Source organism: Pelophylax lessonae (assembly GCF_965119305.1).
Source record: "Pelophylax lessonae genome assembly, chromosome: 4".
Lineage (NCBI taxonomy): Eukaryota > Metazoa > Chordata > Amphibia > Anura > Ranidae > Pelophylax > Pelophylax lessonae.
The window spans coordinates 699,406-714,641 of record NC_138771.1 but is presented as its reverse complement, the minus strand read 5'-3'; the positions used below and the strand labels follow the sequence as shown (position 1 = coordinate 714,641).

At 45.4% G+C, this 15,236-nt stretch overlaps 1 protein-coding gene across 3 annotated transcripts in view; it reads left to right on the top strand.

Annotated features, from left to right (window-relative positions):
• SLC4A5 (solute carrier family 4 member 5) overlaps positions 1 to 15,236 on the top strand; it is a 152,964-nt gene that overhangs the window by 102,870 nt on the left and 34,858 nt on the right. For all 3 annotated transcript variants that reach the window (XM_082252989.1, XM_082252990.1, XM_082252991.1), the window contains exons 14-16: positions 2,309 to 2,370; positions 8,866 to 9,066; positions 9,204 to 9,317. In XM_082252989.1, the coding sequence (XP_082109115.1) occupies positions 2,309 to 2,370; positions 8,866 to 9,066; positions 9,204 to 9,317 (377 nt within the window). The remainder of the gene's footprint in view (positions 1 to 2,308; positions 2,371 to 8,865; positions 9,067 to 9,203; positions 9,318 to 15,236) is intronic.

Here is a 15,236-nt window from a genome sequence, read left to right as displayed (position 1 = left end):
TTGAGTGATTTGGTGGTGGAAGGATGAGTGAGAATTTTTTGTAGTGCGGGAGTGAGATCGCTAGTGTTTTGTTGTAATACTGATTTCTTTGTCGAAATACAGTTTACATCTTTTAATTATTTGTCTTTTCAATAAAAATTATATTTTTTATATTACATGCTTTTAGCATACATTGTTTCATGTTGGCACCCTGCTAAAAAGTCCCCCACATACGCCCTTCCCAATTCCTCTTCCTTCTACGCATTACTTGGGACGTGGTGCCTCTTTTCTTTTCTTTATACAACCTCTAAATTTGGGTCTGTTCCTCTGTTCGTCTGCCACCAATTGTAGCGGAGAAGTAGTTTAATCCACAGGGTCTCCGCTGATAGACAGGAAAACAGGTAATAATCCAAATAGGCAGGTACAGCATGCAACGATCCAGGTAGCGTTATACCTCTTCCCTCCCAAGAACTAGACGACACATACGCTGGGAGTCAAAACTTGAATGCCTTGTTTATTGAAAACACAAGAGATCTACACTCTGCCAAAACCCCTCCCTCTTCGAGCCATTCCACACAAACACACATCCCATAATATGCTTACAAGGCAGACAGGAACAATAGGACAATGGAATGCATGTATTCACAATAACGAACCCCACCCCACTGGCATGGGTCTATGAAACACTTCTACCATTTTCTAATCATCTGCAATACATCCCCACACATCTCCTGAGGGACACTGCTCAGAAATATGATAGTCCCAAGTGAAAGAGTTCTCACTCTCTCAACACAAACCACACTACAAACACTTGGTTCTTAAATGTATACACATGCAATAAACATAATGCATACACGAAGGACAATATACAGTGGCTGTGTTTGCCACAAAACCCTCATAGGATCCATCGAATCTCCATATAGGATCCACCGAATCTCCTCTATAGTCATGTGTGTAGACCCTCATAGGATCCACCGAATCTCCTCATAGGATCCACCGAATCTTCTCTATAGTCATGTGTAGACCCTCATAGGATCCACCGAATCTCCTCATAGGATCCACCGAATCTCCTCTATAGTCATGTGTAGACCCTCATAGGATCCACCGAATCTCCTCATGGGATCCACTGAATCTCCTCTATAGTCATGTTTAGACCCTAATAGGATCCACTGAATCTCCTCATAGGATCCACCGAATCTCCTCTATACTCATGTGTGTAGACCCTCATAGGATCCACCGAATCTCCTCATAGGATCCACCGAATCTCCTGTATAGTCATGTGTAGACCCTCATAGGATCCACCGAATCTCCTCATAGGATCCACCGAATCTCCTCTATAGTCATGTGTAGACCCTCATAGGACCCACTAGATCTCCTCTATAGTCATGTGTGGACCCCCATAGGATCCACCGAATCTCCTTATAGGATACACCGAATCTCCTTATAGGATCCACCGAATCTCCTCTATTGTCATGTGTGGACCCTCAAAGGATCCACTGAATCTCCTCTATAGTCATGTGTGGACACTGATAGGATTCATTGTCTCTATGGGTCGTAGGATCCATTTAATCTTCTCTCTGTGGAGAATGTGAAGATATCGGCTTCTATTCTGATCTGGCTCAGTTTTACCTTCATAGATTCATTGCTTCTTAAAGATAAATCTATTTAAAGCTGGACATTGAGATCTAGTGACCCCGATTAAATGTTCCATGATCATTGGTGGGAGATTTCCATTTGGCTTCATCCCCCATGTAGTCTGGCTTCATGCCAAGTGCTGGTGGAACCCTCAGAGATTCCCCATTGGAATGTTGTGCATGGAGGGACATCCAAGCACAGGGGACCCCAGGGCTCCGTATATAACCAGCTCAGTATATACCCAGCTCAGTATATACCCAGCTCAGTATATAACCAGCTCAGTATATACCCAGCTCAGTATATACCCAGCTCAGTATATACCCAGCTCTGTATATACCCAGCTTAGTATATACCCAGCTCAGTATATACCCAGCTTAGTATATACCCAGCTCAGTATATACACAGCTCAGTATATAACCAGCTCAGTATATACCCAGCTCAGTATATACCCAGCTCAGTATGTCTCCATGGCCATTATATAGCTGTTCTCGCATTGACTCCAAGGTTGCCTATGTCTTAAAACTTTATTTGCCTTGACATTCCCACACCATGGACACGTTAGAGTTCCTCTTTAGATCACATGATTGGAGGCCTCCATTGCTTCCCACCGATGTCTTCCATGAAGATAATTTAATGATAGATTTTTCAGTGATTGTATGAGAAAATCCTGAATCCAATCTCCTCTCTCTTCCAGTGAACACAACTTTTTTCAATGTTTCAGCCATGTTTGCACCAAACAACACTAACACAACTTTGGTAAGTAATGTTCAGCAGATCTGACAAAGGTCTTGGGGCTGATGGTTTGGTGGAGGTCATGCGGTGTCATGTGGTGTCATGTGGTGTCATGCGGTGTCATGTGGTGTCATTCGGTGTCATGTGGTGTCATGTGGTGTCATTCGGTGTCATGTGGTGTCATGCGGTGTCATGTGGTGTCATGTGGTGTCATTCGGTGTCATGTGGTGTCAAGTGGTGTCATGTGGTGTCATTCGGTGTCATGTGGTGTCATGTGGTTTCATGCGGTCTGATGACTTTTTAAAGCTTTTGAAAAATAAAAACGAATAAACTGAACAGAATAATAAGAGATTATTTATGAGTGAATGATTACTGCCACCGTTCTGAAATGTTTCCATTATTATTATACAGGATTTCTATAGCGCCAAACGTTTTTACCTTCCAATATAAAGGGAGACAGTAAAGTTACAATACAAATCCTATACCAGAGGGTTAGAAGAGACCTTGTTCCCCAGAGCTTACAATCTAATATGTAGGGGAAAGTGGTACAGAAGAAAGTATCTATGATCAATACAGTAGAAGTTGAATTGTTGGGTGGAGATAGGATAACTCTTAGAAGTGCCGGCCTCCCTGAATAGGTGAGTTTTCGGTGATCACTTAAAGGCAGATGGTGGGATGAGCTGATGGAGAAAATAAAAACTTCAGTTGGGCAGAGTAGGAGACAGTCGGGCAGATTGGGGTAGAGATTTCCAGAGGAAGGGGAGAGACTCTGGGGAAGACTTAGAGAGGAGCATGGGAGGAAGAGACAAGGAGGTCTTATGAGGAGAGGACAGTTTGGGTGATATTTTAGGATGAGGGTGGAGCTGAGGGAAGAATTGTGAATGGCTTTGTCTGTTGTTGTCAGCATTTTGACTTTTATTACTTGTGCAAACAGAAGCCAGTGGAGAGGTTGGTGGAGGAGGGGTGGAGGGCACCGAATGAAAGTAATGGGAGGGATTAGCAGGGAGGTGTGGAGGACACTGAATGAAGGACAGAATAGGGATTGGCGGAGAGGGGTGGAGGGCACTGAGTGGAGGCAAGGGAAAGGATTGGCAGAGAGGCATGGAGGACACTGAATGGATTCCAGTGGAGGGATTGGCTGAGAGGGGTGGAAGACAATGAATGGAGGCCAGTGGAGATATTGGCAGAGAGGGGTAAAGGACACTGAGTGGAGGGATTGGCGGAGAGGGGTGGAGGACACTGAATGAAGGCAAGTTGAGGGATTGGCAAAGAGGGGTGGAGAACACTAAATGGAGATTAGTGGAGGGATTGGCAGAGGGGGGGTGGAAGACACTAAATGGAGGCCATTGGAGGGATTGGCAAGGAGGGTGAAGGACACTGAATGGAAGCCAGTGGAGGGATTGGCAGAGAGGAGTGGAGGACACTGAATGGAAGCCAGTGGAGGGATTGGCAGAGAGGGGTGGAGGACACTAAATGGAGGCCAGTGGAGGGATTGGCAGAGAGAGGTGGAGGACACTGAATGGAGGACAGTGGAGGGATTGGCAGAGAGGGGTGGAGGACACTGAATAGAGGCCAGTAGAGGGATTGGCAGAGAGGGTGGAGGATACTGAATGGAGGCCAGTGGAGGGATTGGCATAAAAGAGTGGAGGACACTGAGGGGAGGGCAGTGGAGGGATTGGCAGAGAGGGGTGGAGGACACTGAATGGAGGTCAGTGGAGGGATTGGTATAGAGGGGTGGAGGACACTGAATGGAGGCCAGTGGAGGGATTGGCAGAGAGGGGTGGAGGACACTGAATGGAGGCCAGTGGAGGGATTGGCAGGGAGGAATGGAGGACACTGAATTGAGGCCAGTGGAGGGATTGGCAGAGAGGGGTGGAGGACACTGAAGGGAGGCCAGTGGAGGGATTGGCAGAGAGGGGTGGAGGACACTGAATGGAGCCCAGTGGAGGGATTGGCTGAGAGGGGTGGAGGACACTGCATTGAGGCCAGTGGAGGGATTGGCTGAGAGGGGTGGAGGACACTGCATTGAGGCCAGTGGAGGGATTGGCTGAGAGGGGTGGAGGACACTGAAGGGAGGCCAGGGGAGGGATTGGCTGAGAGGGGTGGAGGACACTGAAGGGAGGCCAGTGGAAGGATTGGCAGAGAGGGGTGGAGGACACTGAAGGGAGGCCAGTGGAGGGATTGGCAGAGAGGGGTGGAGGACACTGAATGGAGCCCAGTGGAGGGATTGGCTGAGAGGGGTGGAGGACACTGAATGGAGGCCAGGGGAGGGATTGGCTGACAGGGGTGGAGGACACTGCATTGAGGCCAGTGGAGGGATTGGCTGAGAGGGGTGGAGGACACTGCATTGAGGCCAGTGGAGGGATTGGCTGAGAGGGGTGGAGGACACTGAAGGGAGGCCAGTGGAGGGATTGGCTGAGAGGGGTGGAGGACACTGAATGGATGCCAGTGGAGGGATTGCCAGGCCAGTGGATTGATTGGTGAAGAGGGGTGGAGGACACGGAGCGGTTGGTAAGGTGGATGACTCTGGTGGGAGCATCCATGAAAGAATGAAGGGAGGATAGTTTGTGTCGAGGGAGATGGATGAGGAGAACGTTGCAATAGTTGAGAGATAACAAGGGAGTGAATTAGAATCTTGATGGTTTTATTGAATACGGAGCAGATTTTGGAAATCTTAGGAAGGTGAAGGCGATAAGATATGGACAGTGATTGGATGTGAGGACAGGAGTACAGGTGCAGGATTACACCTAACACCCTGACATGGGAGAGAAACTGATAGTTGTGCCATAAAATATATGACTTCTCCATTGTATACAGATGGCAGATACATTATAACGGCAGGTGTGACTACAGGTGTGATGGCAGGTGTGATGGCAGGTGTGACTACAGGTGTGGCTACAGGTGTGACTACCGGGGTGACTACAGGTGTGATGGCAGGTGTGACTACAGGCGTGACTACAGGTGTGATTACAGGTGTGACTACAGGTGTGATGGCCAGTGTAATTACTGGTGTGACTACAGGTGTGACTATAGGCGTGGCTACAGGTGTGACTACAGGTGTGATTACAGGTGTGACTACAAGTGTGAATACAGGTGTGACTACAGGTGTGACTACAGGCGTGACTACAGGCGTGGCTACAGGCGTGGCTACAGGTGTGACTACAAGTGTGAATATAAGTGTGATGGCAGGTGTAAATACAGGTGTGACTACAGGTGTGATTATAGGTGTGTCTACAGAGTACCATCCTCTGGATTTCGCTGGCCATACATGGTTAGAAAATTGTTTGAAATATCAGTTGTATTTGATACAAATCTGTCGAGCGTGCATGCTATGAGGCCATCATTGTATCAAAATATTTCCCAGATTGTCAACATATTCCCGATCATTAACAACATAAATGGTAAATTTTTCATCTAGCGGTGGAAATGATGTAAAGATTTTTTCACCTATTTGAACCCTCCCGCTTGCCGACTGTTTTTCTTTTTTTTTCGCTTGTACTTCCGGGGTTGTTTTAAAACACACATGCGCTGTAGGTTTTTTCAAACTGTTTCCGATTTATTCTACTACTTAAGTTTAGAAAATCAATCGTTTATAGTACAAACAATCCAACATGACGGTACTTTTTATGCCATAAAACGTTGCATTCCGAGAACCAAAATGAGTCCACTAACATTTTGATTATTCGTTTTCAATTGAATGATTTTCTAACCACGTGTGGTGTACATAGGGGTTTATGCCTAGGGCATCATTATAAAGTCCAGGTGTGACTATAGGTGTGAGTACAGGTGTGAGTACAGGTGTGACTGCAGATGTGACTATAGGTGTGACTGCAGGTGTGAGTGCAAGTGTAAATACAGGTGAGAGTACAGGTGTGACTTCAGATGTGAGTGCAGGTGTGAGTGCAAGAATAAATACAGGTGAGAGCACAGGTGTGACTATAGGTGTGAGTACAGGTGTGACTGCAGGTGTGAGTGCAAGTGTAAATACAGGTGAGAGCGCAGGTGTGAGTACAGGTGTTAGTGCAGGTGTGAGCACAGGTGTGAGTGCAGGTGTGAGTACAGATTAGAGTATAGGTGTGACTTTAGATGTGAGTACAGGTGAGAGTACAGGTGTGAGTGCAGGTGTGAGTGCAGGTGTTAATGCAAGTGTAAATACAGATTAGAGTATAGGTGTGACTTTATATGTGAGTACAGGTGTGAGTACAGGTGTGAGTGCAGGTGTGAGTGCAGGTGTGAGGACAGGTGTGAGTGCAGGTGTGAGTACAGGAGTGACTGCAGGTGTGAGTGCAGGTGTGAGGACAGGTGTGAGTACAGGTGTGAGTACAGGTGTGAGGACAGGTATGAGTGCAGGTGTGAGTACAGGTGTGACTGCAGGTGTGAGTACAGGTGTGAGGACAGGTGTGAGTACAGGTGTGAGGACAGGTGTGAGTGCAGGTGTGAGTGCAGGTGTGAGTGCAGGTGTGAGTACAGGTGTGAGTGCAGGTGTGAGTACAGGTGTGAGGACAGGTGTGAGTGCAGGTGTGAGTGCAGGTGTGAGTACAGGTGTGAGTGCAGGTGTAAGTACAGGTGTGAGTGCAAGAATAAATACAGGTGTGAGTACAGGTGTGACTGCAGGTGTGAGTACAGGTGTGAGGACAGGTGTGAGGACAGGTGTGAGTGCAGGTGTGAGGACAGGTGTGAGTACAAGTGTGAGTGCAGGTGTGAGTACAGGTGTGACTATAGGTGTAAATACAGGTGTGACTGCAGATGTGACTATAGGTGTGACTGCAGGTGTGAGTGCAAGTGTAAATACAGGTGAGAGTACTGGTGTGACTTCAGATGTGAGTGCAGGTGTGAGTGCAAGAATAAATACAGGTGAGAGCACAGGTGTGACTATAGGTGTGAGTACAGGTGTGACTTCAGGTGTGAGTGCAAGTGTAAATACAGGTGAGAGCACAGGTGTGAGTGCAGGTGTGAGCACAGGTGTGAGTGCAGGTGTGAGTACAGATTAGAGTATAGGTGTGACTTTAGATGTGAGTACAGGTGAGAGTACAGGTGTGAGTGCAGGTGTGAGTGCAGGTGTTAATGCAAGTGTAAATACAGATTAGAGTATAGGTGTGACTTTATATGTGAGTACAGGTGTGAGTGCAGGTGTGAGTACAGGTGTGAGGACAGGTGTGAGTACAGGTGTGACTTCAGGTGTGAGTGCAGGTGTGAGGACAGGTGTGAGTACAGGTGTGAGGACAGGTATGAGTGCAGGTGTGAGTACAGGTGTGAGTACAGGTGTGAGGACAGGTGTGAGTACAGGTGTGAGGACAGGTGTGAGTGCAGGTGTGAGGACAGGTGTGACGACAGGTGTGAGTACAGGTGTGAGTGCAGGTGTGAGTACAGGTGTGAGTGCAGGTGTGAGTACAGGTTTAAGGACAGGTGTGAGTGCAGGTGTGAGTGCAGGTGTGAGTACAGGTGTGAGTGCAGGTGTAAGTACAGGTGTGAGGACAGGTGTGAGTGCAGGTGTGAGGACAGGTGTGACTGCAGGTGTGAGTGCAGGTGTGAGGACAGGTGTGACTGCAGGTGTGAGGACAGGTGTGAGGACAGGTGTGAGTACAGGTGTGAGGACAGGTGTGAGTGCAGGTGTGAGGACAGGTGTGAGTACAGATGTGAGGACAGGTGTGAGTACAGATGTGAGGACAGGTGTGAGCACAGATGTGAGGACAGGTGTGAGTACAGGTGGGAGTGCAGGTGTGAGTGCAGGTGTGAGTACAGGTGTGAGGACAGGTGTGAGTGCAGGTGTGAGTACAGGTGTGAGTATAGATGTGAGGACAGGTGTCAGGACAGGTGTGAGTTCAGGTGTGAGTCCAGGTGTGAGTACAGGTGTGAGGACAGGTGTGAGTACAGATGTGAGGACAGGTGTGAGTACAGGTGTGAGTATAGATGTGAGGACAGGTGTGAGTACAGGTGTGAGGACAGGTGTGAGGACAGGTGTGAGGACAGGTGTGAGGACAGGTGTGAGTTCAGGTGTGAGGACAGGTGTGAGTGCAGGTGTGAGGACAGGTGTGAGTACAGGTGTGAGTACAGATGTGAGGACAGGTGTGAGTACAGGTGTGAGGACAGGTGTGAGTACAGATGTGAGGACAGGTGTGAGTACAGGTGTGAGTACAGATGTGAGGACAGGTGTGAGGACAGGTGTGAGTACAGGTGTGAGGACAGGTGTGAGTTCAGGTGTGAGGACAGGTGTGAGGACAGGTGTGAGGACAGGTGTGAGTGCAGGTGTGAGTTCAGGTGTGAGGACAGGTGTGAGTGCAGGTGTGAGGACAGGTGTGAGGACAGGTGTGAGTACAGGTGTGAGTCCAGGTGTGAGGACAGGTGTGAGTACAGGTGTGAGGACAGGTGTGAGGACAGATGTGAGGATAGATGTGAGTGCAGGTGTGAGGACAGGTGTGAGGACAGGTGTGAGGACAGGTGTGAGTGCAGGATACCTTGCCTGGATTAGTGCTGTTCTAAAAATATTCTGGTTATCATCTTTCCCACATGAATTCCAAGTACAATGTCATGAATAATACAGCCTTGGACTGGAGTCAGCTGAGTATGAAGGAATGTCTAAAATATGGCGGCAGCCTGCTGGGGAATTCCTGCAAATACGTTCCTGACCTGGCGCTCATGTCCTTCATCCTCTTCTTCGGGACGTACTCCATGACCGTGACACTGAAGAAATTCAAGTTCAGCCGATATTTTCCTACCAAAGTAAGTCCAGACTGAAAGCCGGATGAAGCATTCTACATTATTTCATCCTTCTTAGAAAATGCTTCATTGGCCACCAGTTACTGTGTAGACCTTATCCTTGTCCATGGCACTGACCCCTGTCTTACCTCTTTCCTCAGCTGCGCACCCTGGTGGCTGATTTTGCCATTGTCGTCGTCATCCTCTTCTTCTGTGGTGTGGATGCGTATTTTGAACTGGAAACCCCAAAATTGCATGTTCCTAATAAGATTAAGGTTGGCCCACTTGTATCCTTCTGTATCCTTCTGTGTCCTTCTGTATCCTTCTGTATCCTTCTATATCCTTCTGTATCCTTCTGTGTCCTTCTGTATCCTTCTGTATCCTTCTATATCCTTCTGTATCCTTCTATATCCTTCTATATCCTTCTATATCCTTCTGTATCCTTCTATATCCTTCTGTATCCTTCTGTGTCCTTCTGTGTCCTTCTGTATCCTTCTGTATCCTTCTATATCCTTCTATATCCTTCTATATCCTTCTATATCCTTCTGTATCCTTCTGTATCCTTCTGTATCCTTCTGTGTCCTTCTGTATCCTTCTATATCCTTCTGTATCCTTCTGTATCCTTCTATATCCTTCTATATCCTTCTATATCCTTCTGTATCCTTCTATATCCTTCTGTATCCTTCTGTGTCCTTCTGTATCCTTCTATATCCTTCTATATCCTTCTGTATCCTTCTATATCCTTCTGTATCCTTCTGTGTCCTTCTGTATCCTTCTATATCCTTCTGTATCCTTCTGTGTCCTTCTGTATCCTTCTATATCCTTCTGTATCCTTCTATATCCTTCTGTATCCTTCTGTGTCCTTCTGTATCCTTCTGTATCCTTCTATATCCTTCTATATCCTTCTGTATCCTTCTATATCCTTCTATATCCTTCTATATCCTTCTATATCCTTCTGTATCCTTCTGTATCCTTCTATATCCTTCTGTATCCTTCTATATCCTTCTATATCCTTCTGTATCCTTCTGTATCCTTCTATATCCTTCTGTATCCTTCTGTATCCTTCTGTATCCTTCTATATCCTTCTGTATCCTTCTATATCCTTCTATATCCTTCTGTATCCTTCTGTATCCTTCTATATCCTTCTGTATCCTTCTGTATCCTTCTATATCCTTCTGTATCCTTCTGTCCATTCCACTCTTGTCAATCCTTCCACTTCACCTGACAGCATGCATGGCAATATGATTTATAAATTAGTCACTGGAACCCGTTTATTGGAACCTGTTAAATGATACAAAACACATTTACTTAGAGACAATAGTTGTCTGTTCTATGGGGGGGGGGGGCATCTATCCTACTATACAGGAGGGGGAAGTGGGGGGGACCATTCACCCCAACATACAGGAGGTGGTAAGGAGGACCGGGGAAACCATCTATCCTATCATATGGGAGAGAATGGGAACAGGAGGGGAGGGGAAACCATTTATTCCCACTGTATGGAATCATCTATCCCACTATAGACACCGGGGGCTCGTGTTTCTTCGGCAATGACTTTGGAGTTTTTGTTAGCAGTTTAATGATAAAATGATGTGGAAAGTTTTCCTTAGAAGTCGGCTCAATGAAGGGAAATCAGGGACAAATATTTGAATGTTTCTCAGCTTGGTCTTTGATCTACTAACTGTCTCTCTATTATCCTTCTTCTCCTTCTCTTTATTTCTTGCTGCTTTATTAAGCTTCGTAAACTTATAAGTGACTTCTCAATCTTCGTGTCCATTCTGATCTTTGTTGGTCTGGACATGGTCTCTGGATTAAATACTCCTAAACTACAAGTGCCAACCGAGTTCAAGGTAAATCCCCCGTTCATGTGATAATTAGACCGATGCATGCTCCGGTGTGGTCCTATGTAGCGTCCCATTTCCATCTACTTTACCTTCTGTATACCATAATATCAACCCTAAATTATATATTGCCCTAAAATAGAAGAAAATAAATCCGAAGGAAGAGATTATTCCGCATTATATTCATTTTTGGAGTTTGGAACCCATTGTGATTGTTCTAAGTGCAAAGCTTTTATCAAGTCATCCTAATACAAGACCTCCGAATGTCCCTGTCTATTACCTTACCCAAAGATTTAACCAACCCCCCACCTGAGCCCTGGCACGTCACCGATCCCCTAAAATTACCCATTTTCTGTCATCCTGAATGTTAACAACTTCAACCCTTCACCCAACCCATTTACAGATCACAACATATGACTGTAACATTTCACCAGCCTATAAAACAAGTCTGCATTATAACATTGAAAGATATCCAGCAATCCCGACAGATCTCTAAAGAAACATCATCTCCCCGTAGGAGAACACGCAGTATATTCACCTCCATGAAACCGCTGTCTCCCCCCTCCCCCTCCATATCAATGTTTTTGGTATTTTACATTGGGGAATTGCAAGCAATCACATCGTCAGAGGTCACACTCATAGGACATTAACACTTTCAGGCCGGAGGCCACTTCACTCTTAAAGGCCCACACACTTACAGAAGGATCGCATCTCTTCTCCAGAGGGCGGCTCGGTCTGCTCCAAGCTGCCCCGACATCTGACTCCAAAGAACTTTAAGAAGGAATTGCTGAGCGAGTATTTCCCATCACCAGCTTCTCTCACGTTTCAGCTCCACACCTATAATTAGATTCAGCCTCCGGCCACACAGGGAAGCGACCAGACTTCATTCTGCAAGGCCTTGCACACGGTGCCCGCAGGCTGGGTCCATGGGGGGGACTTGTACCACAATGGGCTTTAATATAGAGACCATGAAGTGCTAACGGTTCCCTCACTACCACATCCCTCATCACTGCCACTGTCACCCCTTTCCTCTGTCACCCCTTTCCTCTGTCACCCCTTTCCTCTGTCACCCCTTTCCTCTGTCACCCCTTTCCTCTGTCACCCCTTTCCTCTGTCAGCTTCTCCTTCTTCTTACACCATTACACTTCATCAACCATAAAGGCTGCCCGGAAACTTCACTGGCAATACATAACCTCAAGGGTTAACTTGGTTAGACTTCTTACTGCATAGAAACTGTTCTTCCTAACCTGGAGGGTTAACAATGGCTTCCTCCCGACTCCCATTTCTTCCCAATACCACCACTAGTAATAACCCCATTAGTAATCCCCCTATTAGTAATACCCCCATTAGTAATACCCCCACTAGTAATACCCCCATTAGTAATACCCCCACTAGTAATACCCCCATTAGTAATACCCCCACTAGTAATACCCCCACTAGTAATACCCCCACTAGTAATACACCCACTAGTAATACCCCCATTAGAAATACCCCCACTAGTAATACCCCCACTAGTAATACACCCACTAGTAATACCCCCATTAGAAATACCCCCACTAGTAATACCCCCACTAGTAATACACACACTAGTAATACCCCCATTAGTAATACACCCATTAGTAATACCCCCATTAGTAATACCCCCATTAGTAATACCCCCACTAGTAATACCCCCATTATTAATACCCCCATTAGTAATACCCCCATTATTAATACCCCCATTATTAATACCCCCATTAGTAATACCCCCACTAATAATAACCCCATTAGTAATACCCCTATTAGTAATACACCCACTAGTAAAAACCCCATTAGTAATACCCCTATTAGTAATACCCCCACTAGTAATAACCCCATTAGTAATACCCCTATTAGTAATACACCCACTAGTAATGCCCCCCATTATTAATACCCCCATTAGTAATACACCCACTAGTAATACCCCCACTAGTATTACAACCATAATAATACACCCATTAATAATACCCCCATTATTAATACCCCCATTATTAATACCCCCATTAGTAATACCCCCACTAGTAATACCCCCACTAGTAATACCCCCACTAGTAATAACCCCATTAGTAATCCCCCTATTAGTAATACACCCACTAGTATTACAACCATAATAATACCCCCATTAGTAATACACCCATTAGTAATACCCCCATTAGTAATACCCCCACTAGTAATACCCCCATTAGTAATACCCCCACTAGTAATACCCCCACTAGTAATACACCCACTAGTAATACCCCCATTAGTAATACACCCATTAGTAATACACCCATTAGAAATACACCCACTAGTAATACCCCCATTAGTAATACCCCCATTAGTAATACCCCCATTAGTAATACCCCCATTAGTAATACCCCAATTAGTAATACACCCACTAGTAATACCCCCATTAGTAATACACCCATTAATAATACCCCCATTAGTAATACCCCCATTAGTAATACCCCCACTAGTAATACACCCACTAGTAATACCCCCATTAGTAATACCCCCACTAGTAATACCCCCACTAGTAATACACACACTAGTAATACCCCCATTAGTAATACACCCATTAGTAATACCCCCATTAGTAATACCCCCATTAGTAATACCCCAATTAGTAATACACCCACTAGTAATACCCCCATTAGTAATACCCCATTAGTAATACACCCATTAGTAATACCCCCATTAGTAATACACCCATTAGTAATACCCCCATTACTAATACCCCCATTACTAATACCCCCATTAGTAATACCCCCATTAGTAATACCCCCATTAGTAATACACCCACCAGTAATACCCCCATTAGTAATACCCCCACTAGTAATACCCCCACTAGTAATACCCCCACTAGTAATACACACACTAGTAATACCCCCACTAGTAATACACCCATTAGTAATACCCCCATTAGTAATAACCCCATTACTAATACCCCCATTAGTAATACCCCCATTGGTAATACCCCCACTAGTAATACACCCACTAGTAATACCCCCATTAGTAATACCCCCACTAGTAATACCCCCACTAGTAATACACACACTAGTAATACCCCCACTAGTAATACACCCATTAGTAATACCCCCATTAGTAAAACCCCCATTAGTAATACCCCCACTAGTAATACCCCCACTAGTAATACACACACTAGTAATACCCCCACTAGTAATACACCCATTAGTAATACACCCATTAGTAATACCCCCACTAGAAATACACACACTAGTAATACCCCCACTAGTAATACACCCATTAGTAATACCCCCATTAGTAATACCCCCATTAGTTATACACTTGAGTTACTTAGAAGTAATTCAGACCTGGAAACTTCTTTCTCCAGAATCATCTTTTTCTGTTTAACATCAATTAACATGTTGGGGTAACTTACTTTACATAAGAGAACAATTCTAGAATAACATAGTCCCTCCAGGCCATACAATGCATTAGGCTTTATTGCAGTTGGCTGCTCCCTGCCCCCTCCTGTGGTGCTGCCCTATACCTGGTTTCAGGCAAAGCTATTGACATGTTTCGCCAGGATTGGTTTCATCAGGAGACAATCAGCTGTCCTACTAGAATCAAATAAAGTCAAGAACTATTTTGGCACCTTTAATTCCTGAAACCTTGGAACAATCGCTCCATGAAAGGTTTCGTCTGTTCTGTTTGTGTTTATATAGAAGCCAAGCTCTATAACCGGACATTCGTGTCCCTCTTATAAATATATAGAGGCCAAGCTCTATAATCGGACAGTCGTGTCCCTCTTATAAATATATAGAAGCCAAGCTCTATAACCGGACAGTCGTGTCCCTCCTATAAATATATAGAAGCCAAGCTCTATAATCGGACAGTCGTGTCCCTCTTATAAATATATAGAAGCCAAGCTCTATCACCGGACAGTCGTGTCCCTCCTATAAATATATAGAAGCCAAGCTCTATAATCGGACAGTCGTGTCCCTCCTATAAATATATAGAAGCCAAGCTCTATAATCGGACAGTCGTGTCCCTCTTATAAATATATAGAAGCCAAGCTCTATCACCGGACAGTCGTGTCCCTCTTATAAATATATAGAAGCCAAGCTCTATAACCGGACAGTCGTGTCCCTCCTATAAATATATAGAAGCCAAGCTCTATCACCGGACAGTCGTGTCCCTCCTATAAATATATAGAAGCCAAGCTCTATAACCGGACAGTCGTGTCCCTCTTATAAATATATAGAAGCCAAGCTCTATAACCGGACATTCGTGTCCCTCTTTTAAATATATAGAAGCCAAGCTCTATAACCGGACAGTCGTGTCCCTCCTATAAATATATAGAAGCCAAGCTCTATAACCGGACAGTCGTGTCCC